The 25,275-nt window shown below is 45.5% G+C and overlaps 1 protein-coding gene across 1 annotated transcript in view; it reads left to right on the forward strand.

Annotated features, from left to right (window-relative positions):
* Positions 1 to 25,275, forward strand: part of EFTUD2 (elongation factor Tu GTP binding domain containing 2) — a 40,536-nt gene that overhangs the window by 9,037 nt on the left and 6,224 nt on the right. The window contains exons 3-17 of the mRNA XM_045814038.2: positions 1,404 to 1,569; positions 2,830 to 2,908; positions 4,720 to 4,795; positions 5,273 to 5,338; positions 6,116 to 6,151; positions 8,625 to 8,715; positions 9,665 to 9,747; positions 12,355 to 12,521; positions 14,503 to 14,627; positions 19,171 to 19,234; positions 19,617 to 19,707; positions 21,162 to 21,297; positions 22,425 to 22,552; positions 23,451 to 23,644; positions 24,874 to 24,985. Of these exons, the coding sequence (XP_045669994.1) occupies positions 1,404 to 1,569; positions 2,830 to 2,908; positions 4,720 to 4,795; positions 5,273 to 5,338; positions 6,116 to 6,151; positions 8,625 to 8,715; positions 9,665 to 9,747; positions 12,355 to 12,521; positions 14,503 to 14,627; positions 19,171 to 19,234; positions 19,617 to 19,707; positions 21,162 to 21,297; positions 22,425 to 22,552; positions 23,451 to 23,644; positions 24,874 to 24,985 (1,614 nt within the window). The remainder of the gene's footprint in view (positions 1 to 1,403; positions 1,570 to 2,829; positions 2,909 to 4,719; positions 4,796 to 5,272; positions 5,339 to 6,115; positions 6,152 to 8,624; positions 8,716 to 9,664; positions 9,748 to 12,354; positions 12,522 to 14,502; positions 14,628 to 19,170; positions 19,235 to 19,616; positions 19,708 to 21,161; positions 21,298 to 22,424; positions 22,553 to 23,450; positions 23,645 to 24,873; positions 24,986 to 25,275) is intronic.

Raw genomic sequence — 25,275 nt, forward strand, 5'->3', positions numbered from 1 at the left:
AGTCATCAAAAGTAGGGTATAAGTATGTGCTGTTGGGTTGTTGTTTTGCTTATTTGCTTTCTGATTACCTGGGTATTAGAAAAAGCAGGTTACAGTTTCTTTTTCACAGTTTTATTAAGATATAATTCAGATACCATACAATTCACCCATTAAATGTGTACATTTCACTGGCTTTTAGGATATTCACAGTCTCGTGCAGCCATCATCACAAACAATTTTAAAGTATTTTCATCATCCCAGAAAGAAACCCTGTACCCCTTAACCATTGCCCTGCAATTCTCCCATTCCCCCAGCCTCGGCAACCGCTAGTCTACTTTCTGTCTCCATAGAGCTGCCTGTTCGGGACATTTCATATAAACGGAATCATACAGTCTGTGGCCTTTTGTGTCTGGCTTCTTTCACTTAGCATCATGTTTTCAAGGTTCGTCTGTATTGTGGCAGGTACAAATACTTCATTTTATTGTCAAATAACTATTCCACTGTATGGATAGACCACATTTTATTTATCCAGTCCTCAGTTGATTGACCTTTGGGTTGTTTCCACTTTTTGACCATTATGTATAATGCTACTATGAACATCTGTTTATAAGTTTTTGTGTAACGTAGATTTTCGTTTGTGTTGGGTATGTGTCTGTTAGTGGGATTACTGGGTCATAGGATAACTCTGTGGTTAACATTTTGAGGACCTACCAAACTGTTGTCAGAGTGGCCGCCCATTTCACATTCCCACCAGCAGTGTCTGAGGGTTCCAGTTTCTCCACATCCTCACCAACACCTATTACTTATGTGTCACAAAGGTCTTTTTCAAAAACAGTTCTGTGAATCTAAGTGAAAAATTTAAAGGTATGGACTTGTTCCCGGTTTCTACCTCTGGTTTCTGACTTCTGCCCTTGAAGCAAGTTATTTTTTCCCTTAAAAGGATTTGCTAGGGGTGCCTGGGTGGCTCAGTCGGTTAAGCGTCTGCCTTCAGCCTGGGTCATGATCCCTGGGTCTTGAGATCGAATCCCACATCAGGGTGCTTGCTCAGCAGAGAGCCTGCAGCTCCCCTGCTTGTGCTCTCTATCTCTCTTTCTCTCTCTGTGTGTATCAAATGAATAAATAAAATCTTAAAAAAAAAAAAAGATACGCTATGGTAAGCCATTTTTTTCCTCCATCTCGATCCACTTGTGACGGGTGGTCCACATTTAAGAAGGGGCTAGCTTGAAGCAGGAGAGCTGCTGGTAGCCATGGCTTACTGGGAAGGATCACGCAAGAGCAGGACCTGCCCTGCTGACTCTTTGGCACAGAACTCAAAATAAGAAGCTGTCAAGCCTGGGTAGTCATTGCTCTTAATTCGTATAATATAGTCACTGAGAAGGAAGGGTGCATGCCTCTCCTGACCTCCTCCCCTCTCTTGCTCTTAGATGGATGACGACGACGACGACGACGATGTGGGAGACCATGATGAGGACCACCCTGGGATGGAGGTGGTGCTGCACGAGGACAAGAAGTACTACCCCACAGCGGAGGAGGTGTACGGCCCCGAGGTGGAGACCATCGTTCAGGAGGAAGACACCCAGCCTCTCACTGGTAAGTCAGGAGGCACCGGGTTGGGAGAGGTGAGATGGAGTCTAGAAAACTTCAGGTCATAGCCGTCAGCAGTGTTGAAAGTTCAGTGAATGAATTGATTCGCTTCTCTCTACTGCTTCCAGGTACTGCTTCTGGATTGAGCTTCCCTTTCACCATGTTTTAATATTCAGGACAACTCGTAGCTTCTTACTAAGCAAATGGGAGTTATTTCTTTATTTACTGAATAACTGTTTATTTATCTGAATATCTGTGCTTAAAGACTATTTTTGTTTGTTTGGGGGTTTTTTGTTTATTATTTATTTATCTGTCCATTTATTTTTAAAGATTTCATTTATTTGTCAGAGAGAGCACAAGCAGGGGGAGCAGCAGGCAGAGGGAGAAGCAGGCTCCCCACTGAGCAGGACTTGATCCCGGACTGCAGGATCATGACCTGAGCCAAAGGCAGACGCTTAGCTAACTGAGTCACCCAGGCGTCCCTGTTTTGTTTTTTATGTAGGCTCCACGCCCAGTGTGGAACCCAACAAGGGGCTTGAGCTTATGACCCTGAGATTAAGACCTGAGCTGAGATCAAGAGTTGGACACTTAACCGACTGAGCCACCCAAGTGCCCCAACTTAAAGACTATTTTTAAGTTCTCCCTCTGGTGTGATCTGTTTTTCCATCCAAATAATCCCAACTCCTTTAACCAGTCCTCACAGTGCCGATTTTCTACTTCTTTTATCCTTTTCATTGATCTTCTGGGAAGTGGTTAGATTTTATAAATGCAGGGAGGGGTTTCAAACTGACATTGACCTCAGCTTATATTCAGTCCCTCTCCCTTCCTCCCACAAAACGAAGTCCAAACGTTTCAGTCCACAGGTCCAGATCCTTCACTGTCTTGTGCCAAATAGCATTTCCAGAACTTGTTTCAACATATGAGTGGTCCTTGAGAATAACATAAATTGATGACACATAAACATTATGAAAGCTCAGTCTGGGGGCGCCTGGGTGGCTTAGTTGAGTGTCCGACTCTTGGTTTTGGCTTAGGTCATGGCCTCAGGGTCGTGAGATCAAGCCCTATGTCAGGCCCCATGCTCAGTGGGGAGTCTGCTTGAGATTTTCTCTCTCCTTCTTCCTCAGCCCCTCCCCTGCACACTCCTTCTCTAATATATAAATAAATCTTAAAAAACAAATAAAAGCTCAGTCTAATGAAATGGGGCTCTGTATTGTTATGTTTTATGCCAACCTACACATCACTACTTTTTCTTCCCCCCCCCGCCAGAACCTATTATTAAGCCAGTGAAAACCAAGAAATTCACTCTGATGGAGCAGACATTACCTGTCACGGTGTATGAAATGGAGTAAGTTATAAGGTGTCTCTGCACAAATAATGTGGGTTCCTTTTTCTGTGGAGGTGGGATGTGGATTGTGGTTGAAGTAGTTAGTGAATTGAAAAACCAAAAATCCGTATTGCATGGTGCACTGGGTGTTATACACAACTAATGAATCATTGAGCCTTACATCGGAAACTGGGGATGTACTGTATGGTGACTAACATAATATAATAAAAAATCATTTAAAAAAAAAAAAAGAAAGAAAGAAAGAAAAACCAAAAATCCTCTCCTACAATTTGCCAGAATTTTCCTTGAGCATACATGTTGCTGGAAAAGTTCAGCCCATCTTAACTTTTCTCCTGGCTCTCATTTAGAGCTCAGCCTTTTCTCTTCCAACCCTTTAGTTGGGTATTAGAAGCCGGTCTTTGAGACAGAACTGGGTATTGTAATCATCAGTGTAGGGCCACCAGAGCCTGTTTTGACTCGGTAAGATTGCTTAGTGTTTGCGGAATAGAACAACTCTTCATTTTGGAGAGGAGGGCACAAGTAGGGGGATACACGTATACTTTAGACTCTTCATACTGCAGGCTTTCTGAAAATATTTTCATTGATGAAATGCAGTTGTAAGATTCTCATATATTGAAGTGCTTAGGACTCGTTATTAGATAATGAAATGTCTTTTTTTTTTTTTTTTAAATGTGTTGACATCTAGTATGTCCAAAAGAGTGGGGTCCCTTCTGAATGGTCAGCTCACCTGCCAACGTTCAGCCATTTTTGAAACAACTTTTCACTTGTCTTTAGAACTTGCTTCAGATTCTCTTGTGTTCTCAGTGGTGATTTTTAAAAATCTCAAATCTTTGAAAGTGGGCTTGATGTTTCAAAGAGCCAAAGTCCTCTGAAGGCTATTTGCCGTGAGTTAATGTGTGTGATAAGCAAGAAAGCACTGGTTTTGATCAAGGTAGAACTCCTCAGCATCATTAACGAGATGGAATTTTCTGAAAAGTTTTGTTAACTAGCTCTGAGGGCAGTTTCAAAAAAGAAGCTGGGATGCCTGGGTGGCTCAGTTGGTTAAGTGTCTAACTCTTGATTTCAGCTCAGGTTGTGATCTTAGGGTCTCAGGATCGGGCTCTGCGTCAGGCTCCGTATTCAGCACAGAGTCGGCTTGTCCCTCTACCTCTGCTCCTCCTCACCCCCCACTCGCGCTCTGTCTCTAAAATTTTTATTTTATTTTTTTATTTTTAATTTTTTAAAAAGATTTTATTTATTTGACAGAGCACAAGCAGGGGGAGTGGCAGGCAGAGGGAAAGGGAGAAGCAGGCTTCCCGAAGGTCAGGGGGGGTCCCGATGTAGGACTCGATCCCAGGACCCCGGGGATCATGACTTGAGCCAACGGCAGTCGCTTGACCCACCGAGCCACCCAGGCACCCTATCTCTAAAATTTTTTAAATCTTAAAAAAAAAGAGAGAGAGAGAGAGAAGTTCTCAAAGTACTTTTAAGTCCCCTTTGCATTAATAGAATAAATGCATAAATGGAATAAATCTACCTGAGGGTTTTGAGAGCAACAGTGCTTGTGTGTGTGCATGCATGCTGGTATTTGGTTTTGCTGTTCTTCTTGCTTGCTTTTGAAATCTCATTTCATGGGTTGTGTTACCTCATGGATAAGTCTATTCCATTTCCAGAGCCAGACCCATGTAGACGTAGAAATTCACGTCTGCCTCTGAGCATTCTCCAGTTGGTCTGAAAGTTGTTCCTGACAAAATACGTGAAACACCTTTGCGCCACTTCCCATTTGGAAGCGTTTGCCAAAGTCCCTCTTCTCTTTTCCTTTCTCCTTTCAGTTTCTTGGCAGATCTGATGGATAACTCAGAGCTCATCAGAAATGTGACCCTCTGTGGCCATCTCCACCATGGCAAGGTGAGAGAACTTTCTGCTACTTGGAACAGGATTTCTCTTCCTTCCTGCTCATTTTTTCAGCCTTCAGAGTCACAAGTTGGGGTTTGAGGCCATAATGCTGGACCTCCTGACTCAGGGGGGCCTGCATGCCTAGTGTGAAACCTCCGAAATTCTAGCTTTTCCTGAGCAGCAGATGGTGCCTGTTTCTAAGCCACTTGCAGCCTTGTGTCTACATCTGGACAGAAGAGGGGAAATTGAGCCTTACTCTGATTTTATAAGTTTTCATTTCCTGGGAGACTGCTTGTCCAAGGAAGATTTCATCTTTCATTTAAAAATAATCCTATGGCTTCAGTGTTAATCCTTTGCTGTCCCATAATCCTCCTGGCTCTCCTTTTCCTCTCCTTATCCCTAAATTATGTGGTGTATTGGGCACTGAGAGAAGGGTAGAGTAGATTTTCCTTTGTGCCTGGCAGATCTTAACCTTCTCTTCCCTTTCAGACGTGTTTTGTAGATTGTTTAATAGAGCAGACTCACCCGGAAATCAGGAAGCGCTACGACCAAGATGTAAGTAGAAAATCTGCGGAGGGTTTAGGATGAACCATTCAGAATGTACAGGGGTGTCTGTCTCCTTCCCCCTCCTTCCACCTTCCCACTCTCATTATAAATAATGACGCCTACAAAGGCTGCTTTATAATTGTAGTCTCTATTCATAGCCCTAAAGAAAGTAATTTTAACTTTCTTAGGAGCATAGAGAATATGAACCTGCAGTATTTTTGGATGATCTATTCTGCACTTGGGATCTTTCCTCAGTTCTGATACATCCTGACTTTTATAGCCTATTCTTTCCTGTCATGGTATTAATAGCCTACGCTATAAATATAATACAATTGGACCTTGTTGTTTTCATGATAAATTTAAATGCCTGTGAATAAGGCCAAATGTGGCTGCAAGTCTCAGCGCAATAAATGCTTCATGTCTGCTGGATTGAGTGTTTTGACATGCGGGGGGTTCCATAAAGGCCAGATGTGTCTCCCTTTACTACTTGAGGATTCAGTGCATTTGATAAAATTTAGCTCTCCAGCCATACCTGGTCCTCAGTGACCACCCTGAACCCCCCCAAAAAAAACACCCATCCAGGAACATTTTCCATCTGAGAGAGCATTGGTTTTATTGTCTGGGATTTCTGTAGGCTACCCTCCTGTCTTCCATCTATCCTCCTGAGGCAGAAAGCCTTGAGTTGGGAGCTGGTGGAGGAAAGTGATTGATGGTTTGTGTGGGAGAGGAGTCTGGAGTCAGGTGGTAACAGCGCTTCTTTTTTTTTTTTTTCTTTTTTTTTTGAAGCTGTGCTATACTGACATCCTCTTCACAGAGCAGGAGGTAAGCATGCCTGGGGACATCTGACTGTTTCCCACACTGGACCCAGCAGGAGTTCTGCGGGGAATGTGGGGGAGCCTTTATGCTGACACTTTGCTCCGTACCACATCCCCTCTCTCATTCCCTCCTCACACCTCTTTATCTCGAGGCTTCTGCCAGTCTCCCCTGATCTAGTACTTGAAAGAGAGCGGGGCAGGCAAGCGGTAGGGTAGGTGGAGGGGCCTTCCTACCCTTGATTGGATTTAATTCGGCCAAGTAGGGCAAATGCTAAGAGATGATGTCTACATTTACACTTTAGGTTATACAGAAACTCAACAGAATTTTTTAAATGACATCATCCTTAAAATCTGTAAGATGACTCCATCCATACGATGACCTCTTTCTAGGAGTAGCTTCTCTTTGAGAGTGGGTTCCTCTGTCTTTGTGCTTCTCTTCTGTGTAAAGCAGTGAGCATGCGTCACCATGTCCCATTCCAGCTGGTGGGTCTTTCTTCCATCTGGATCTTTCCCCTACTCTCTGACCCCTCTCTTTCTTCTCTTTTATTTCTGTCTCTTTTTCTCAAGTCACCAGATGGAGAGCTCATGTTTGTAAGTGTGGTTACTAAAGGAACTTTGAACAGTGCAGGCTTATGATAAGCAATCAACATATGTTAGCTGTTATTGTTTTTTAATATGTTTGGCTAGATTTTTTTAAATACTTATTTCTTGTTATAACTTTTTTTTTTTTAAGTAGGCTGCACCCCAGCATGGAGCCCAGCTCTGTGCTTGAGCTCACAACCCTGCGTCAAGAGTTGGATACTTAACCAGCTGAGCCACCTAGGCACCCCTAGCTTTTTTTGTTTTTGATAGATTTTCTTTTTCTTTTTTTTTTTTTAAAGTAATCTCCACACCCATTGTGGGGCTCGAACTCACAACCCAAGGTAAAAAAAACTCGTGCTGTACAGACTGAGCCAGCCAGGAGCCCTTCTTATAACAAGCTTTTGTGTGTGTGTGTGTGTGTGTGTGTGTGTGTGTGTGTTTATTTTATTTATTTATTTTTTTGGTTCCCAAGGTTTAATCAAGAACTCATACAAAATATTTCAGATAAATGCATTTTAATCTTCCTCTTCTTCCTGGTTAATCTGGAAGTAACACAATTCACAACTGTCTTTGCAATTAGTAACTACGCACGATCAGTCACATAGATCATTCTTGTTCACATGTATTTTGGTGAGCTATTTCAAAGACCTTTTGGGAAAAGGCACGTCAGAAGTTACAGCAGTCTTGCTCTTGCACCTTCCAGCGGTTACAGCCCCTCCCCCAGGACCCCAGCTCTGCCATTGACTTGGGTCTTCTCTTGAAGAAACCGCTCAAAATTGGCAGATCCATGATTCCATCTTCCACAGAACGTGCAGTCAAGGGTAAACTTCAGAACTTGCCTTTTTATTTTTTAGCCCCCCTTTGCCACAAGCTTTTTCACAGGCACCATGGTGGCAGCAGGAGCAGAAAGGGTATCATGTTTTTTTTAAATCCTAAGATACCCCAGGATGTTTCTTTTTTTTTTTTTTTTTTAAAGATTTTATTTATTTATTTGACAGACAGCCAGCGAGAGAGGGAACACAGCAGGGGGAGTGGGAGAGGAAGAAGCAGGCTCCCAGCGGAAGAGCCCAATGTGGGACTCGATCCCGGAACGCTGGGATCACGCCCTGAGCTGAAGGCAGATGCTTAACGACTGGTGCCCCAGGATGTTTCTTTTTACTTACATGATGCTTCAGTTATTATTTTGTTAGCAGTGTATGAAGATAAGATTGTAGGACGCTGGGGCGCCTGGGTGGCTCAGTTGTTAAGCGTCTGCCTTCGGCTCAGGTCATAGTCCCAGGGTCCTGGGATCAAGCCCCACCTCGGGCTCCCTGCTCAGCAGGAAACCTGCTTCTCCCTCTCCCACTCCCTCTGCTTGTGATCCCTCTCTCACTCTCTCTCTCTGTCAAATAAATAAATAAATAAAATCTTTAATTAAAAAAAAAAAAGATTGTAGGACGCTGGATTCTGTTAGGTTTAATCCTGCTTTAGTTGTTCATCTTTTACTTTTTTTTGTATTTGAACCAAACCCCTGCAAAAATTATGTTTAACACCAAGATATTTCATCTCCAAGGGTCATTCTGGTTAGATGCCTAGATAAAAATCACACTTAAGGGGCGCCTGGGTGGCTCAGTCGTTAAGCGTTAAGTCCCAGGTCCCTGGGATCGAGCCCCGCATCGGGCTCCCTGCTCCACTGGGAGCCTGCTTCTTCTCTCCCACTCCCCCTGCTTGTGTTCCCTCTCTCGCTGGCTGTCTCTCTCTCTGTCAAAAAATAAATAAGTAAAATCTTAAAAAAAAAAAAAATCACACTCAAGGAGAGACATCAGTGTAACTTACTAGCAGCTGGCAAGCCCTAAGAGCAGAAGGAAGCCCTCTTGTGTAGGAAGCAGTCTTGAGCACTCTGTCTTTGTGACTTTCAGAGAGGTGTTGGCATCAAAAGCACTCCTGTGACGGTGGTCTTGCCAGATACCAAGGGAAAATCTTACCTCTTCAATATCATGGACACTCCAGGTAGGACATTCGTTTTACTATCAGAACCTTACTCCCTTTGTTTTTTGTGCGTTTGCTCTTTCTAGAACAGAACAGAGCATTTCATCTTTGTGTTTACATTCCCTTCACTTCTCCTTTCATTCGGATAATTTCCGTTTTCCGCGGTCTCCTTTGCTTCTGACTAGTTAATGAGCAGGCACTATGCGCCAAGTTTTCTATTTCTCTTCTCTTTTTGCTCTGCTCTAAAATATTGAAATATTGGGGAATCTCATTCATTTACTCATTTCAGTCTGTGTCAGGCCCCATGCTAGGCGCTTAGGAACAAGGGTGAGTCAGACATGGCCCTGGCCTCAGGCACTCTCAGTCTTTTGAAGGAGGCCATAGGGTCAACACACCAACTGGTGGTGGATGTAGAGGTCACCGTAGGAGCAGCGTACCTTGCCCTGTGGCTGACTCTGACTGCATCTTACGGGAAGGACCACCTCAGGGCAGAGTTTTAAATAGAAACATCGGAGTTTTGACAAATTGACCTTCTCGCCCTCAGGTGCCCAGTGCCCGATGCCTCTCAGCCCATGTCCACCACCAGCAGCACCTTGACAGGAATTGTCTCCCATGCACCAGGCCCTTCTTGCCCTTTCTCCTGCCTCTGAATTGTCCTTTGCCCCCACGGAACTCTGCTTACTGCTGCTGAGACCGAGCTGGTGCATCAGGGTCGATATGTTATGCCCTCCTAGGGCATACAGAACGTTTCATTCTTTTTATGTTTGGGGACCTGCTGTATGAAAGTTTAATCCAAGCATGTGACTCTGACTGGTGGACTTTTATACACGGCAGGAAGCTGTGGGGAGAAAGGGCATATTTGGGGGTATTCCCCCAAATGCTTGCAGTATTCCCTCCGTCCGCCTACAAGTTAATTGTGCCTCATCCTGGCTCCATGCAGGTAGTGACTTACTTGGTATTTGCCTTACAGGACATGTGAATTTTTCTGATGAGGTCACGGCTGGCTTGCGCATCTCAGATGGAGTTGTCCTTTTCATTGATGCCGCTGAAGGCGTGAGTCTGCCTCTACGCTCTTATGACCCCTCCTCCCTGTTAGGGTTGCCCCATACTATGCCCAGAGCACTGAGTGAGCTGGGAGCCAGAGAAGATAAAAGGCTGTGGGATTGAGGCTCACATTTGCTCTGAAATTAAGGCAGCATATCAAGTTCAAAATTAGTTGTCAGTATGAGTCCCTCACTCCTGGCTCAGTGAGGCTCAGAATGTTAGGACCCAAAATAAAATGACAAATGTAATTAAAAGAGAAGGAGGAGAGTATATTCATGTAAATGGATTTTAAATATTAACGTGTTTTTCTAAGCTAGAGAGATTGGAGTTAAAAGGCCCAAGGTGTCTTGTATTTCCTCAATTGAAAGATGAGGTAATTTGGCTAGGCTCACTCACGTTGTCATTGATGAGATAGCCAGCAGAGGGAGCCAGAGTTCCCCCCCATTGACTTCATTTTGGAATAATTTCAAATTTATGGGAAAGTTGCAAAAATGGTACAAGGAGTGCACTGTCATTTGCTTTGTAATTCTTACTCTGTTCACGTACCCACACACATGTGAGTGTGTGTGTATTTTCCCCTTGAATTATTTGAAAGTAAGATATTTCAACATGTTACCTCAGAACAAGGGCATTTACTTACATGACCAAAATACAGTTATCAGAATCAGGGAATTTAACACTGATACAATGTGTTGTATAGATCTTTCTCTCTAGACCTTATTGAGTGTCACTAACTATCCCAGTGGTGTCCTTTATAGAATTTTTTTTTCCTGATCAAGGATGCTGCCAAGCATTCAGTCCTCATGTCTACCTTAGTCTCTTAATTGGAACTGTTCGATAGCCTTTCTTGGTTCTTTATGACTGCATTTTTGAAGAGTGTAAGCTATATTTGTTTTGTAGAATGTCTCCGCTGGATTTGTTGAATGTTTGCTCACGGTTATGTTCAGGAATGCTACATGAATGTAGTTGCATTCTTCTTAGTCCATCATATCAGGAGGCCCTGAGTGTCACTTTATCCCATTACTGGTCATACTTACTTTGGTCGCTTGGTTAAGGTGGGTTTGCCAAGTTTCCCTAAAGTTACTATTTTCCCTTAATAATACGTAATTTGTGAAGATATACTTTGAGTCTGTATATATATTCTACTCCTTTCCAAACTTTGCATGCTGGTTTTTCATCTATTACTTTTTTTTTTTTTTAAGATTTATTTATTCATTTGAGAGAGAAAGAGTGGGTGCAAGTGGGGAGAAGGGCAGAGGGAGCGAATCTCAAGCAGATTCCCCACTGAGCACAGAGGCCGATGCTAGGCCCAGTGCCATGACTCATGAGATCACAATCTAAGCTGAAACTAAGAGTCAGATGCTTAACCAACGGAGCCACCCAGGTGCCCCACATTTCTTTAATCTCTACACCCAACATAGGGCTCAAACTCATGACCCCAAGACCAAGAATCACACACTCCACCAACGGCGCCAGCAAGGCACCCCAAGTTTTATCCTTCATTGAGCATTCCTAGTTTATTTCCATAGTAGTTGCAAATGGTGATTTTCTAACTTCTGTTATTCCTTCTATATTTTTTGGTTGGAATTCTATTGTGAGGAAAGACTTTCCATTCTCCCTCATTGCTTACTTATTGTCACATATATGGATACGTGGATTTTTATTACATTCAGTGGGTTATAATACATTGCTATCCTTATATATCATGATACTCTAGCTATCCCAGATTCGGTTAGTTAGAGCTCCCTCAGGTTGGCTTCTTTGTCCTTTTTTTTTTTTTTTTAATTTTTTTTTTTAAGATTTTGTTTATTTATTTGATAGAGACAGACAGCCAGCGAGAGAGGGAACACAAGCAGGGGGAGTGGGAGAGGAAGAAGCAGGCTCCCAGTGGGGAAGCCTGATGTGGGGCTCGATCCCATAACGCCAGGATCACGCCCTGAGCCGAAGGCAGACGCTTAACGACTGTGCCACCCAGGCGCCCCTGCTTCTTTGTCCTTTTGACATGTCCCATCTTTTTTCAAGTACTTCCTTACTCTTTGGTGCAGTAAGATGTTCTAGACTCATTTTGTGCTTTCTCTGAGCCAATCCTAGAATCAGCCATTTCTTCAAGGAGTTCTGGCTCCTCGTAGTGGGGACTGGTATTTAGAAACAAAGGTCAGGGTGTGTTCACTGCTTTGGGGTCCATTACTTCTAGACCCTTTCACTGAACACAGATAATGCATCCCTGCACACATCCGTAGCAATTTCTACGCGTGTGTGTGAAACGTGATTAGCAATAAAAAGAGAAGAAATAGTGTGTCGATCCGAATTCCCATGCTTCCATCCGGCACCACAGGTGCTTCCTGAGCCCACCTCTGCCCCGTCTCCAGCACTGAGGGACCTGGCTCCCAGCCTCATCCGGGTGTTTATTCGTGTCTCAGTCCTGCCAGGTGCCCTCGTCAAGGTCCTGAATCAGCCTTTGGCCGGCATACCCTCTGCTTCCACCCAGCAGTCTGTTTCCCCAGGTCCTCTTTTCCTCATACTTTGTATTTTCAGATAGTACCCTCTTTGGCTTTGCTCTGGATTTTTCTGCCCTTTTTGCTCTTCTCACCACCTTCTGGGCCTTGTGTGTCTCAGGTGATGCTGAACACAGAGCGGCTGATCAAGCATGCGGTGCAGGAGAGGCTGGCGGTCACCGTGTGCATCAACAAGATTGACCGGCTGATCCTGGAGCTGAAGCTGCCGCCGACCGATGCTTACTACAAGCTGCGGCACATCGTAGATGAGGTCAACGGGCTGATAAGGTATAGGACCCCGGGCGTGGATTTCCTGTCCTCAGGAACTCTGTGTTTTAGAAGTCTTAACCTTGAACACCTTTGGGAGGCAACTCTGATTTCTTGGAGCGCGTAATGAGCTTTTGCACCAGGCTAGGGGCACATTCCAGGGCCCTACAGGGTGTGACTCCACAGCCTTGGCCTCATTGACCTTGGGCTTTAACCAGCTGTGCAGCTTAAGACACATCTTCACTTCTGCATCGTGCTCAATACCTGGGCCTCTAGAACGGGTCTCACTTTCATCCCATACCAAGTGTGTGAACCTGGGCAAGTGACTTACGCTCCTAGAGCCTCAAGCTTCCGCCTCTGTGAAAGGAGAATAATAATAATGTTTGCCAAATGGGATGTTGTAAGAATTAGATAGATATTTGATGCAGCACGCTTAGCACACTGCTTAGCATACAGTACCTGCCCGGTGAATCATGTTAGTTGCTGTTATCTTCTAATGCAGACTCGATAAATGAAGGAATTATTGGCTATTGTTTCTGTGGGCGTAGTTGCTTTTCAGCAAGAGGCATCTCAGGCTTATATTAGTAAGTATGAGTGATGGCTGGGAGACCTTAGAACACAGTATCAAGGTGGCTTGGAAGACTAGGTTAAATATATCCTAACCACAGTCTTATCTGCAGGCTGACAGATGGACTGGATGACTTCTTCGGGACAAGGCTGTCCTTTTGAGAGAACCCCTCTCTAGTTAAGGACTGGGGATAGTATCCCTGTGGCCAGAGACAGGCTTACCTTCAGGAGCCCACTCAGTGTGTAGCCCTAATTCTCAACAGCAACCTCCTCTTCCTGGCTCCAGAAGGGCTAAGAACGACTGGAGGCTAACATAACATCAGGAGTCCCCAAAGTGAAATGTTAGAGTTCTTTATGTATCCCCTTAAAGTGGGGATACATAAAGGGGATGGGGCTAAATCCTGATCACCAAAATAGGAAGTCAGATCTCAGCCTCTAAACAAGTAACAGCAGCATAAACATTTTCTTTAGAAATATGGGGCAGGTGCTCTAAAAGCTTTAAAAGAGTTGAAAGCAGTTACCTGTGGGGAGCATAACTTGAGATCGAGGGTGGAGTAAGGTAGAGAACTGGTCTTTATAAGCCAATAATTTCACTTCTAAATTAAGAGATTCTGTAAAACAGTGTGCCTGGGTGGCTCAGTCATTTAAACGTCTGTCTTTGGCTCAGGTTGTGATCCTGGAGTCTTGGGATCGAGCCCTACATTGGGCTCCCTGCTCCGTGGGGAGGCTGCTTCTCCCTCTGCCTGCTGCTCCCCCTGCTTGTGCACACACTCTCTCTGTCAAATAGACAAAATCTTAGAAAGAAAAAGAGAGGAGAGAGAGAGAGATTCCATAAAACAATCTGAGTAAGGCTAGGGTCGTAGATTGGATTGCTGTGTACAACTGGTTTTCTTTTAAACATTAGTGAACTTGGGATGCTGTGGCTTCTGCATGGCTTTTAAGACAAAATTTTACCGTGAATTTGTATAACAAAGCCAAACAATAAAAAAGAACAGGGCAATGAGAGTGGGGAGCAAAGTTACCCCTGTCTTTTGTTATTTATCCACTTCTGGTGCTTATGTCTGTCTGTATTTGTGAAATTGAGATTTCTCTAAAATGCACTCCTCTTTCACATTAGATTCATTTCCTGTGTTCCAAGATCTTTGTCTCTGACCTCCAAGTTTCCCCTTGTCTGTCCGGTGCGGTTAACTTCTCTGGGATCGTGCATGAAGTTCCCAGCTCTGGGAAATCCACTTGTTAGTGGGAGTTAGGGGACAACTCCACCATGTCACTGTCTTGGGCCAGGCTGCTGGCAAAGCAGAGTGTGTGAGGCAAGCACCTGCTGAGGGCGAGGGCTGTAGAGAGGCTGGGACCCTGAGTCTCTGCCCTTCCCCCGGGCATCGTGTCAGTGTTGCCGCGTGGCCTGGCTCTGCGATCACGACTCTCTCTGTTTCAGCATGTATTCCACCGACGAGAACCTCATCCTTTCCCCGCTCCTGGGCAACGTCTGCTTCTCCAGCTCCCAGTACAGCATCTGCTTCACACTGGGCTCCTTTGCCAAGATCTATGCTGACACCTTCGGTAAGCTCTGGCTGGCAGACGCCTCCCAGCTTCCCCAGAGTCCCGTGTGCCTTTCCTGCTGAAGAGTTTAGAAGTGGCTTCGTGCCAAAGCCCCCTGTTGGGGGAGCATTTTATCAACTGTTATTGTCACAACCATTATTGTCACTCTCTTTGGCCCCTAGACCCTTTCTTTTGGCGAAGTGGTTCCTAAAGAATAGAAAATTAAAGGTGCCTATGGAAGAAGTGGGGGAAGGGGGAGCTCATTTTAGGAAAGGAATCTCTCCCATGTGAGACAGATACTGTCCGAAAGGAATGATCCATGCCCACAAAGCCCTTTCACACCTCTTCCTCAAAGTGGAATCTCCCTCGCTAGTGGTGCTTCTAGCTGTCCTTCTGATCGTATCTAGGCACATCAACATCTTGTAGGCCTGCTCGAGAGCTCACGTCGGATTTATAGTCCGCAGGGATGCCCGGCTGAGTGATTTTACAGGTCCCCGGAGCCTTGACGCCAGAGCCCTGGGACCCGCTTCCCAACTCAAGAGACTTGGGCGCTCTCTGCCTCTGTGCCTCCCAGTCCCCTCAGAGTCCAGTGATAACAACCATGTCCTGAGTGTCCAACGAACGCTGTACCCCCTAAGGGGGTCATTATCACCCTGTTTTGAAAGCTGAGGAGAGGCTCTGTGACGGGTCTTGCAGCTGACAGGTGCTGGAGTTCCAGTGTTTCTGTTCCCCCCACTCAGTTGTCCTTTGCTTGCTCTTGTGAAAGAAATGGGCAAATACAACTCTTTTTTTTTTAATATGTACATATTTACTGCATCCTCATTGTAGAAACCTGGAAAATACAGTAAAATCTAGTCAAGAAAGCAAATTCATCCATAACCTCATTACCATAACCGTTGCAAACGTTTGTTAGAGTTCTTTCTTTGTTTAGTGTTCTGCATTACTGAGATCACATTCTATAGAGATATAATGGATATAAAATCTATAATAACAAGATAAATTTTCACTCAGCATTGGATTATAAGCATTTGCCTATTTTATTAAAATTCATTTCTAAAAATTATTATCTGTAATTGCCTATTGCTCCACTATATAGATAGATGTTATAACTTAACGACTTTAATATTAGACATATATTTTAGTTGTTTGTAGCTGGCTCTTTTATTTTTTTTTTTAATTTTATTTTTTTTTTTAAGATTTTATTTATTTATTTGACAGAGAGAGAGACAGCTAGCGAGAGAGGGAACACAAGCAGCGGGAGTGGGAGAGGAAGAAGCAGGCTCTCAGTGGAGGAGCCTGATGTGGGACTCGATCGTAGAACACCGGGATCACGCCCTGAGCCGGAGGCAGATGCTTAACGACTGTACCACCCACGCGCCCCTGTAGCTGGCTCTTTTAAAAAGGGGAAGATAGATTGACAATAAATGAAACTCATCTGAGCAGGGTTCCAGTTCATAGGTTTCTGAATGTTCTTTATATCAGCGTGTGAAGCAAAACCCAAGGCCATTTCTGTAACCACAATGTATTAATGATTCGGTTTCTGATTGAAAATGGCCCTAAGCCTCAGGAGAGTATTACCCATCCTTGGAACCCACTGTTTATTTACAGAGGGTTTACTGGTTTTCAGCCAGCTGAGGGCTCTAACATCATCATCATGAAATGCCATGTATGGATTTCTAAAAAGTCAGCTCTGGAAGGAATATCAGATCATTGAGCCCTTCCCCTTCATTTCATATATGGGAAACTATGCCCAGAGTTATAGAACCTACTGATGGGCTTGGGACTAGAATCTGCTTGGGGTTTTTTCCATCACACCGTACTGCCACAGTTGAGGCCCTGTCCTCTTAACTAGGAATTTGGCAGGGCGTGGGGAACAGTCTGTGACTTGTAAAAACACTGTCCGGGGGTAGACAGAAACGCAGAGTGATGAGCAACAATGTATGGCATCCGCTTGGGCAGGAGGTGGGGTTTGGCGGACAGTGGAGGGAGAGTAGGGAGCTGGGAATCCCAGACTCGCAGCATGGGGCAAGGAGACGCAGAGGCAGTTGGTTTGGACCCACGGCCTGCTTAATAATGGTGAACCGTCTCATCAAGGAGAAGAGTTGAAGTCAAACTGTGGATAGGCAGGGGTGGGACCACTTCGAGGAGGGTTTGGAATGCCACGTTAGGGAATTTTGCCTTTATCCCGTAGGCAGTTGGGAGCTTTTAAGGATCCGGGTGGGCTCTAGGCCACATGGTCTCTGTCACAACTATTTAACTTCCCCGATAGAGCACAAAAGCAGCCACAGACGATGTGTAAGTGAATGAGTGTCACCGTGTTCCTGTAAAACTTTTTTTACGAGCAGTGAAATAGGAACGGCACGTGTCACAAAATACTCTTCTTTTGGTTTAGTCAGCCATTTAAACATGCAGACGGAACTGTGCTTTGCTAGAGGGACATGCCTTGGCTGTGGGCTGAACTTAACCCTCAGCGGCAGTGCCCGCACAAGGCTACCCCACACCAGCCTGAGGCACTGACCCTACTTTGCCAAACATCCAGAGAGTGCTCTGAGGTGGGACGGAGAAGATCTCTTGCATAAATCGACCACCTCAACTAACTCTCCTTTCCCAGGAGCTAGACTTCCTGCATGATGGCCACCCTAAAACTCCCTGACCCTGTGTGCTTTGGCAGCGTTCCCCCCACCGTCTTCCCTCTGTTCACACACCTACCCCAGAAGTCCTCGAGTAAGAATGGGGCTTCTGGGCAGAATAAAAACCTGTGTCCCAAGATGGCTTCCTTCCCCGGGTAGGCTCAAGCCAACGAGACATGGAATTCATGTCCCAAGGCCACTTTCCCAGCCCCTGTAGTATCCTGGGGTCTATATGCATTTCCCAGGATCCAAGTTCTCTCTTACAACCTGGTTAAGAAAGATATACATATAGGGGCACCTGGGTGGCACAGCGGTTAAGCGTCTGCCTTCGGCTCAGGGTGTGATCCCGGCATTCTGGGATCGAGCCCCACATCAGGCTCCTAGGCTGGGAGCCTGCTTCTTCCTCTCCCACTCCCCCTGCTTGTGTTCCCTCTCTCGCTGGCTGTCTCTCTCTCTGTCAAATAAATAAATAAAATCTTAAAAAAAAAAAAAGAAAGATATACATATAAATAAGTGAAGAAATGCCACACAGTTAATGTTTAAAAAAAATTTTTTTTTAAGGATTTTATTAGAGAGAGAGAGAGAGCTCATGAGTGGGGGGGAGGGGCAGAGAGAAGCAGACTCCCCGGGGAGCAGGGAGCCCGATGTGGGGCTCGATCCCAGGACCCCAGGATCATGACCCAAGCCGAAGGCAGACACTTAACTGACAACCACCCAGGTGCCCCTGTTTAAAAAATTAATAAAAATAAAGATTGGGGTGGGCTGACATGTGCAAAGCTGATGGAAGGTAGGCCAGGGAGAGGAGAGGGTGCAGGAAAGAATGTGCACGTAGACATTTTTACCTGTTCAGATACAGGATTGCGGATATGGGATTCCTGTTATCTGTGAGATGGAAAAGGAGGAGATGGGTTGGAGAGATGTTCACCGTTCTTTCAGTGAGTGCTGATTACACTTGCGTAGCGCGCTGGCCTGGTTCTTGGGAGTGCTGTGAATACGCTGTGCCATATGTGAAGTGAAGTAGTAGACGTGTGTAACAGGTACGGGGGTTCAGAGGAGAGAGCTTCACTCATGTGGGAAAGAAGGGAAGAATTTGGTTATTAACAAAGTGTGGAAGAAAAAGATTTTGAGCTCGGATGAAGTGCCAAGGTTATCCTCGCTGAAAGCAAGAACAGTCTGAAGGGGAACGTAGCTTTAGGGAAAAAGTGATGAAGTCCCTGTCGGCCATCTTGAGTGAGAGAGAACAGTCTGACATCTGGATACAAATACTCAAGAGCTAGTTGGTGACGTCAGTGATCCAATTGACTGTTACAGGAGCTCTTGACTGAGAAGATCTTGAATGTTAAAAGCCCGCATTGCTTGGCACAGTCTGACCAGGCTTAAGGGTTACAGTCAAACTAAAAAGATTAATTGGTAAAAGATGAGACAAAGGTTGGCTTTGGTGTTTTCTCTGCAGAGGACTAGATGTCTGCCTTCCTGAGGCTTAGGGCTAGTCGGAGCTTTAGCATGGCAGTGCAGCTGGGGGACTGCCCACACTGGCAGCGGAGAGCTTCCATAGATCAGGAAAGAATGAGGGAGCCATTAAGCTCCACTTGTGGAAGGAGCAAGGTTTGCAGAGCATAGCATGTGGCAGTTGAGCCCGTTTTATGGAAGGAAAGCGTATAAACCATAACCTTATCCATAGCTCAGTTTTTTGTTTGCTGGACATGGAGCCACCTAGGTGCTCATTTTGGCTCCAGCATAGTCTGGTCAACTTCAGGCCAGTCCTATCCTTGTCTGCGCCTCAATATCCTTGTCTGCCTGCCCGGGTAGAAGGAAATGCCTGGGCCTTGGAAAGGAAGGTGCTAGAATTCCTCAGCTATAAACCACTTACGCACCTGGAACAGACTTTCAGACAGTATTTAGGTAGATTAATAATCGTATGTCTTCTCTTATAGGTGACATAAACTACCAGGAATTTGCTAAAAGGCTCTGGGGTGACATTTATTTCAACCCCAAAACGTAAGTAGAGTGGGGAAATGACTCTCTAGAGGGGGGAATCCATTTTCCCAGGAAGTGAGGACAGACAGAGAGTTCCTAAGATTAAAACCTACTTTTTTCTTAGCCATGAACAGTCATCTTTCCTCCAAGTGGATTGGCTTCATGAGCTCTTCACAGGATGAGGCCGTTTCTCTTGAGGTCTTCACAGCTCAGCTCAGGCGCACGTGCGGGTCATAACCATATGCCCCGTCAGGAATCTCTGTTTGGAAATGTTATGATCACATACACATTCCTTCCCCTTGACCCTGCTCAGATTCAGAACTTAGGAGATTCACTCTTGGGGTCAGTGACGTGCCTTCTCCCTGCTGGCTCACCCATAACTCTTTTTTTTTTCCCTCTTTAGACGAAAGTTCACCAAAAAGGCCCCCACCAGCAGCTCCCAGAGGAGCTTTGTGGAGTTTATCTTGGAGCCCCTTTATAAGATCCTCGCTCAGGTGAGTATGTCAGGCCACCTGGTTCGGGTCTGCCCTTGTAAGCACGAGGTGGAAAGGCTAGTGAACTCACACTTCCCCTTGCCCCTAAACCTGCTCAGTTTCATATTACGAAGTATGAAGCTAGTTGATCACCAGTCTTCTAGATCTGGAACACTGCAGACCTCTAAATAGTCTCGATTTCAGAGTGAAGGGGGAAGATACAGAAGAAGGAAAAGGCCCTAGAGAAATTTTGTGTGAAGATTTTGTCTATTCAAAAGAATATGACACTTGAGAACTAATAATTTCAGTTGTGGGGATTTGATTTGCAGATCTAAGTGAGAAAGTCCTCCAGGTTTAACATATATATATGTTAAAGCATTATTTACAACACCAGGGGGGAAAACTGGAACTAAGTTAAATGTTTACCAATGAGAATCTGATTAAGTGAATGATGGTGCATCTCAAATGAAGTATTTTGCATCCGTTAACCGAACGGCTGTATGAGCTTACTATTAATGACTTTTCTGGGCATGTATGTACGTGACGTTTGTCAAATTGAAAAAGATGCATCATGGCACCTGGCTGGCTCAGTTGGTAGAGCGTGCGACTCTTGATCTCTGGGTCATGAGTACAAGCCCCACGTTGGGCATAGAGCTTACTTGAAAGAAGAAAAAAGGATGCATCAGACAGTGGTAAGGATGTAGTTAAACATGTGGGAAGCTTCAAAGAAAAGAGCATAGCATTGCGCGTGCATGAATTTGTGCTACCTAAAAGGCAGAGGTAAAAGGGTAACATTATACAGGAATTTTCATAGACCTTTTTTCCAAGACCGTTATAAAATATTCAAGTGTTTAATAAGCCCTGTGCACAGTGAACACACACACATACACAAAATTTGTGTGGCCGTTCCAACTGACAAAAAAGTAAAACATAGCAACAAGACAAAATAGCATGATTAGAATTTATTAGTGCTGAAAAATACTTAGCATCTTGTGTCAGGCTGGAATGGATTAATAAAAGAAATTTATAGACTCTGTCTCGGTAGAGACCTTGAGTCTGCTGAGGATGATTTAGCTTGGCCTTGCCCTACCAGTGGATGGACTGCTAGGTGACCTTTTTTGGTTCCTTCCAGTGCAGTGATCCTCTAAATCTGAGAAGTCTCTAAAATAGGGAAGGGTAAGGCATTTCCTGAGTGGGATGAGATGCTGCTTTTCGGACACCAGGGGGCAGCACTGAAGGTCCATTTGAGAGGTCCAGGTTTATTGGCTGGTGTGGGCATTTAACTAAGCCCTTTTCACCGGGGTTGGTTTGAAGAGTAGGTACCAAAGATTTCCCTGAAACCAAATGGTTGTCCTTGCCAAGAGCTCTTCCTATAGAAGAGAACTTAGTGCAGTGACCCTTTAAATTGCCCTCTGGCCTTCCCTTGCACACTGGCGCTGTCACTACAGCTGATGTGGTGTCCGGCACCCGCACAGGTTGTGGGTGACGTGGACACCAGCCTCCCCAGGACTCTGGACGAGCTGGGCATTCACCTGACCAAGGAAGAGCTGAAGCTGAACATCCGCCCCCTGCTCAGGCTGGTCTGCAAAAAATTCTTTGGCGAGTTCACAGGTAACAAAAGAGCCCACGGCCCCTTTCCCATCCCCCTTGTCATGTTCTGCCGCATGTGTCATGTGGAGCTCTTCCTCATCCCACGGTGGTGTTCAGAGATGTGAGGCTTTTTAAAATAAACCGGGATGTCCAGCACCTGGATTTTCTGCCTAGCTGTCTTCTTCAGCGGACGGTACCAAGAACTCTGTCTTGAGGAACAGGAGCAATTAAATTTCCCCACCAGGAGGCGCGCGCAAATAAAGGAGCTGGGGAAGCAGATTCTGAGGGTCTAGTATTTTTGCCAGGGGGCAGTCAGGAAGGTAGACTCGTGAGTGATGTGAAATAGTGGGGAAAGTACCAGCCTTGGATTTCTCTTTCCCCCAAGCTCCTGTCTCCTCTATTTGAGTGGCACGGAAGGCAGGCGATACAGTAGAACAAGCCCCAGACTGGTTGAGAAAAGACCTGAGTCTTGCTCCTGTTGTGGCCCTGACCCTTCCATGTGGTGAGACCCTGGGCCAGCCACCCAGTTCTTCTGTGACTCGATTTCTCATCTGTAAAATAAGGGAGGCCAAAAAGGTAATGGCTAAGGGCCCCCTCAGCAGTCTCTTGATTCTGAGTCCAGTGGGAATTAGGTGTCTGAATCCTCCAAGAACATAATTCTAGTAGTTCATTCTGGGCTGGCCATCAGTCTGACCTAGGAGATACCTGCTGAAAACAGATCTGCCTTCCCCAGGGTGCTAACGGAGGTCCTTTCTTGCGTGGCTCATTAGCCATTAGAGAAACAGGATCATGTATAGAACGGAAATGTGTGCAATGTTTCCCAAAAGGAAAGAGTCAATTTAGGGATTGTTCTAAGTAGCTCTAAAGAGATGGGTTACTTATTTAGTGCATGCGCTCAGTAAGTGCTTCAATAAAAGATCATGGATTGGTGGCGATACTTGAAAATTTTTGCCAGCTGAGCTCCAAGGAACCCCTGAGCCCTGCCTGCTTCTTGCTCTTCCCTAGCATAAGTGTGGCACCATAACTTTTGGAGCTGAAAATCTGTCCCCTCGCTTTCAGCTTTCTGGCCATCACAACTAGATCCATAACTCACCATTCACTTCCTCCTGTGGAGTGTATGATAATGGCTTGCTCTTCTCCCTCCGCAGGCTTTGTGGACATGTGTGTGCAGCACATCCCCTCCCCAAAGGTGGGCGCCAAGCCCAAGATTGAGCACACCTACACCGGCGGTGTGGATTCTGATCTCGGCGAGGCCATGAGCGACTGTGACCCCGACGTAAGGGAGAGCCCCATTTCTCTTGATTTTTTTTTTCCCTCCCATATGGGGATGCTGTTTTCTGGTCATAGGAAGAATGCCTTCTTTCCATCCTTGCTTGCCTCTCACTCCCCATGAGCAAAGTCAGCAGACCTGAATTCAAAGCCTGGTGTTAACACTTCTAGTGGTATGATCTTGGGGACATTATTCAGACTTCCTAAGAGTCTTGGTCTATAAAGTGAGGAATAATATGTATGTGATTGTTACAGAAATTGAATAAGATAGAAGGTATTATAGTTGTGTTCAGCACAGTCCCTGACAGATAGAAAAGATTCAACAAATGGTAGCTAACCTTGTTAGCCTTGGGCTTTAAAAAGATCTTTCCCAGGGGCGCCTGACTGGCTCCATCAATAGAGCGTGTGACTCTTGATCTCGGGGTCATGAGTTCAAGACCCACATTGAGTGTACAGCTTACTTTAAAAATAAGTAAATAAATAAAAGTAAAAATTAAAAAGTAGAACAGTCTTTCCCAGCCATTCCTAAGTCAGTCTAGTTTCTCGGCATAAACATACAACCCGCTGAGAATTGTGAGTTATGTCTCCGGAAAGAATTTGGGGCAAGCAAGTAATCTTGCAAGTTAACAGTGCAAGTCTGCCATCCTAAACCTGCTTTTCTTCACCATTGCCCTCATCCCCCTAAAGAAAAGGAAAAGACCTTTTTTTGTTATGCCTGTGACATCTATTAACTAAGCAGGGGGCAGGGCATGGTTTGGAATTTTCCCAGAAGATTGACGCATCTTCCTCTAGGTCTGGGCAGTCTTTTCATGGGGCTCATGTCACTGCTGTCCAGGGAGGTAGAGACCATGGTATTTACTGTGGTAATACGTGTGGTTGAGCCTGCACTCTGTCCCCATCTCCAGGGTCCCCTGATGTGCCACACTACCAAGATGTACAGCACAGATGATGGCGTTCAGTTTCATGCCTTTGGCCGGGTGCTAAGTGGCACCATCCACGCGGGGCAGCCTGTGAAGGTGCTGGGGGAGAACTATACGCTGGAGGATGAGGAAGACTCCCAGATATGCACCGTGGGCCGCCTCTGGATCTCTGTGGCCAGGTACCGCCAGCCGTAGCCTATAGCTTGGACTTGTCCCTGGAGTTGCCACAAGGAGCTGGAAGGAGTGGTCCTCCCTGGAAGCACAGCGGCTGCACAGCCCCCTGCAATAGATCAGTTGACCCTCCCTCACATCTGTTGACTTCTAGTTCTTACTACGCAGAGTTCCTCGGGCCAAAAGGCAGCTACTGTTGGGATAATGCCAAGAGCCTTGCCTTCGCGTTTTGAATGGCTTGTATAAACTTTTGTAACAGGATTTCTATTTTTACTCTTAATCTTCTCTTCCTTTTCTGTGTTCCTAAGTCATAACCTTTGTGTTTCTTCCCAAAAGAAATTGTCTTCCAGCCTCCACTGACTATTCTTTAACCAAGACAGATTTTGCTGGATCCCTTGTAGCTCCCCCATCTGTAGAATCAGACTTAGCTTGGGCCTCTGGGCTCCTTGTGAGTTCCTAAGTGTGGCTTCTCAGCGAGCCAGCAGAGCGGAGACATCCTGTTCCTGGCATTGCTGCCGCACCGTGCAGGCAGGCCCGTGCCCTCCTCCAGACCCACCCGTTCCCTAGAAGCCAGAAGACTGAGGAGCTAGGACAGTCACAGGGTCTTCTGTGATGCTTTTGGCTGGCATCTCCTTACATTCTGTCCCTTGGGCAGTGCCTTGCTTACCACTTGTATCCAACTGGAGGTGGGTTTTCCTGTTTTGTCCTCTTACGATACCCCGCACTCTTCTTTCAGGTGCTAATCAGTTTGTGACTCCCGTTGGCCCTTGAACAACACGGGTTTGAACTACACGGGTCCACTTTAATGTGGGTCTTTTTTTTTTTCCCCCAGTAAATACACTGTAGTTCTATAAATGCATTTTCTTTTCTTTAGGACGTACTTAGTATTTTCTTTTTTTAGCTTACTGTATTGTAAGAGTACAGTATAAAATGCATATAACATACAGAATATGTGTTAAGCTACTGTTTATGTTCTCAGTAAGTCTTCCAGCCAACAGTTGGCTGTTAGTAGTTAAGTTTTGGGAAGAGTCAGGACGTAGACATGGAGTTTCAGCTGCATTAGGGGTCGGTGCCCCTAGCCTCCGCATTGTTCAGGAGTCACCTATACATATATGTGAGGCTGTATGATTGGTTGTTTATTGTGTCCTTCCTCTGCTGGAATGTGTCTGTCTGGTTCACCCCTGCTCCTGGCTCAGTGCCTGGCACCCCTCCTTATTTCGCTTCTCTGTTGCTCCAGGTACCACATTGAGGTGAACCGTGTTCCTGCTGGCAACTGGGTTCTGATTGAAGGTGTTGATCAACCAATTGTGAAGACAGCGACCATAACTGAACCTCGAGGCAATGAGGAGGTAGAGTTTTTGAAAAGGCAACTGGATTAGTTTAAGCTAGAGGAGCACACGGAGCCACACCACACGTGAGCCCGCAGCAGCAGAACTCAGGGGGTACTAACCCAGAGTCACGGCCACTTCCTGGTTCTGGGCCCCGGCACGGGCTCAGTGTTCTAGATCCGACCCTGCTCGATTCTCCCTGTACTCTACTGATGCTAGGGATTAGGGGGAGTTCCTTTTTCTTTCCCGCTCTCTTTGTTTTGCCACGGTGCACAGGAATAAGTGGCCCTTCAGGCTGCCTCCAAGCAGCA

This window comes from Ursus americanus, chromosome 23, assembly GCF_024610735.1.
Source record: "Ursus americanus isolate L20-20 chromosome 23, mUrsAme1.1.p, whole genome shotgun sequence".
Lineage (NCBI taxonomy): Eukaryota > Metazoa > Chordata > Mammalia > Carnivora > Ursidae > Ursus > Ursus americanus.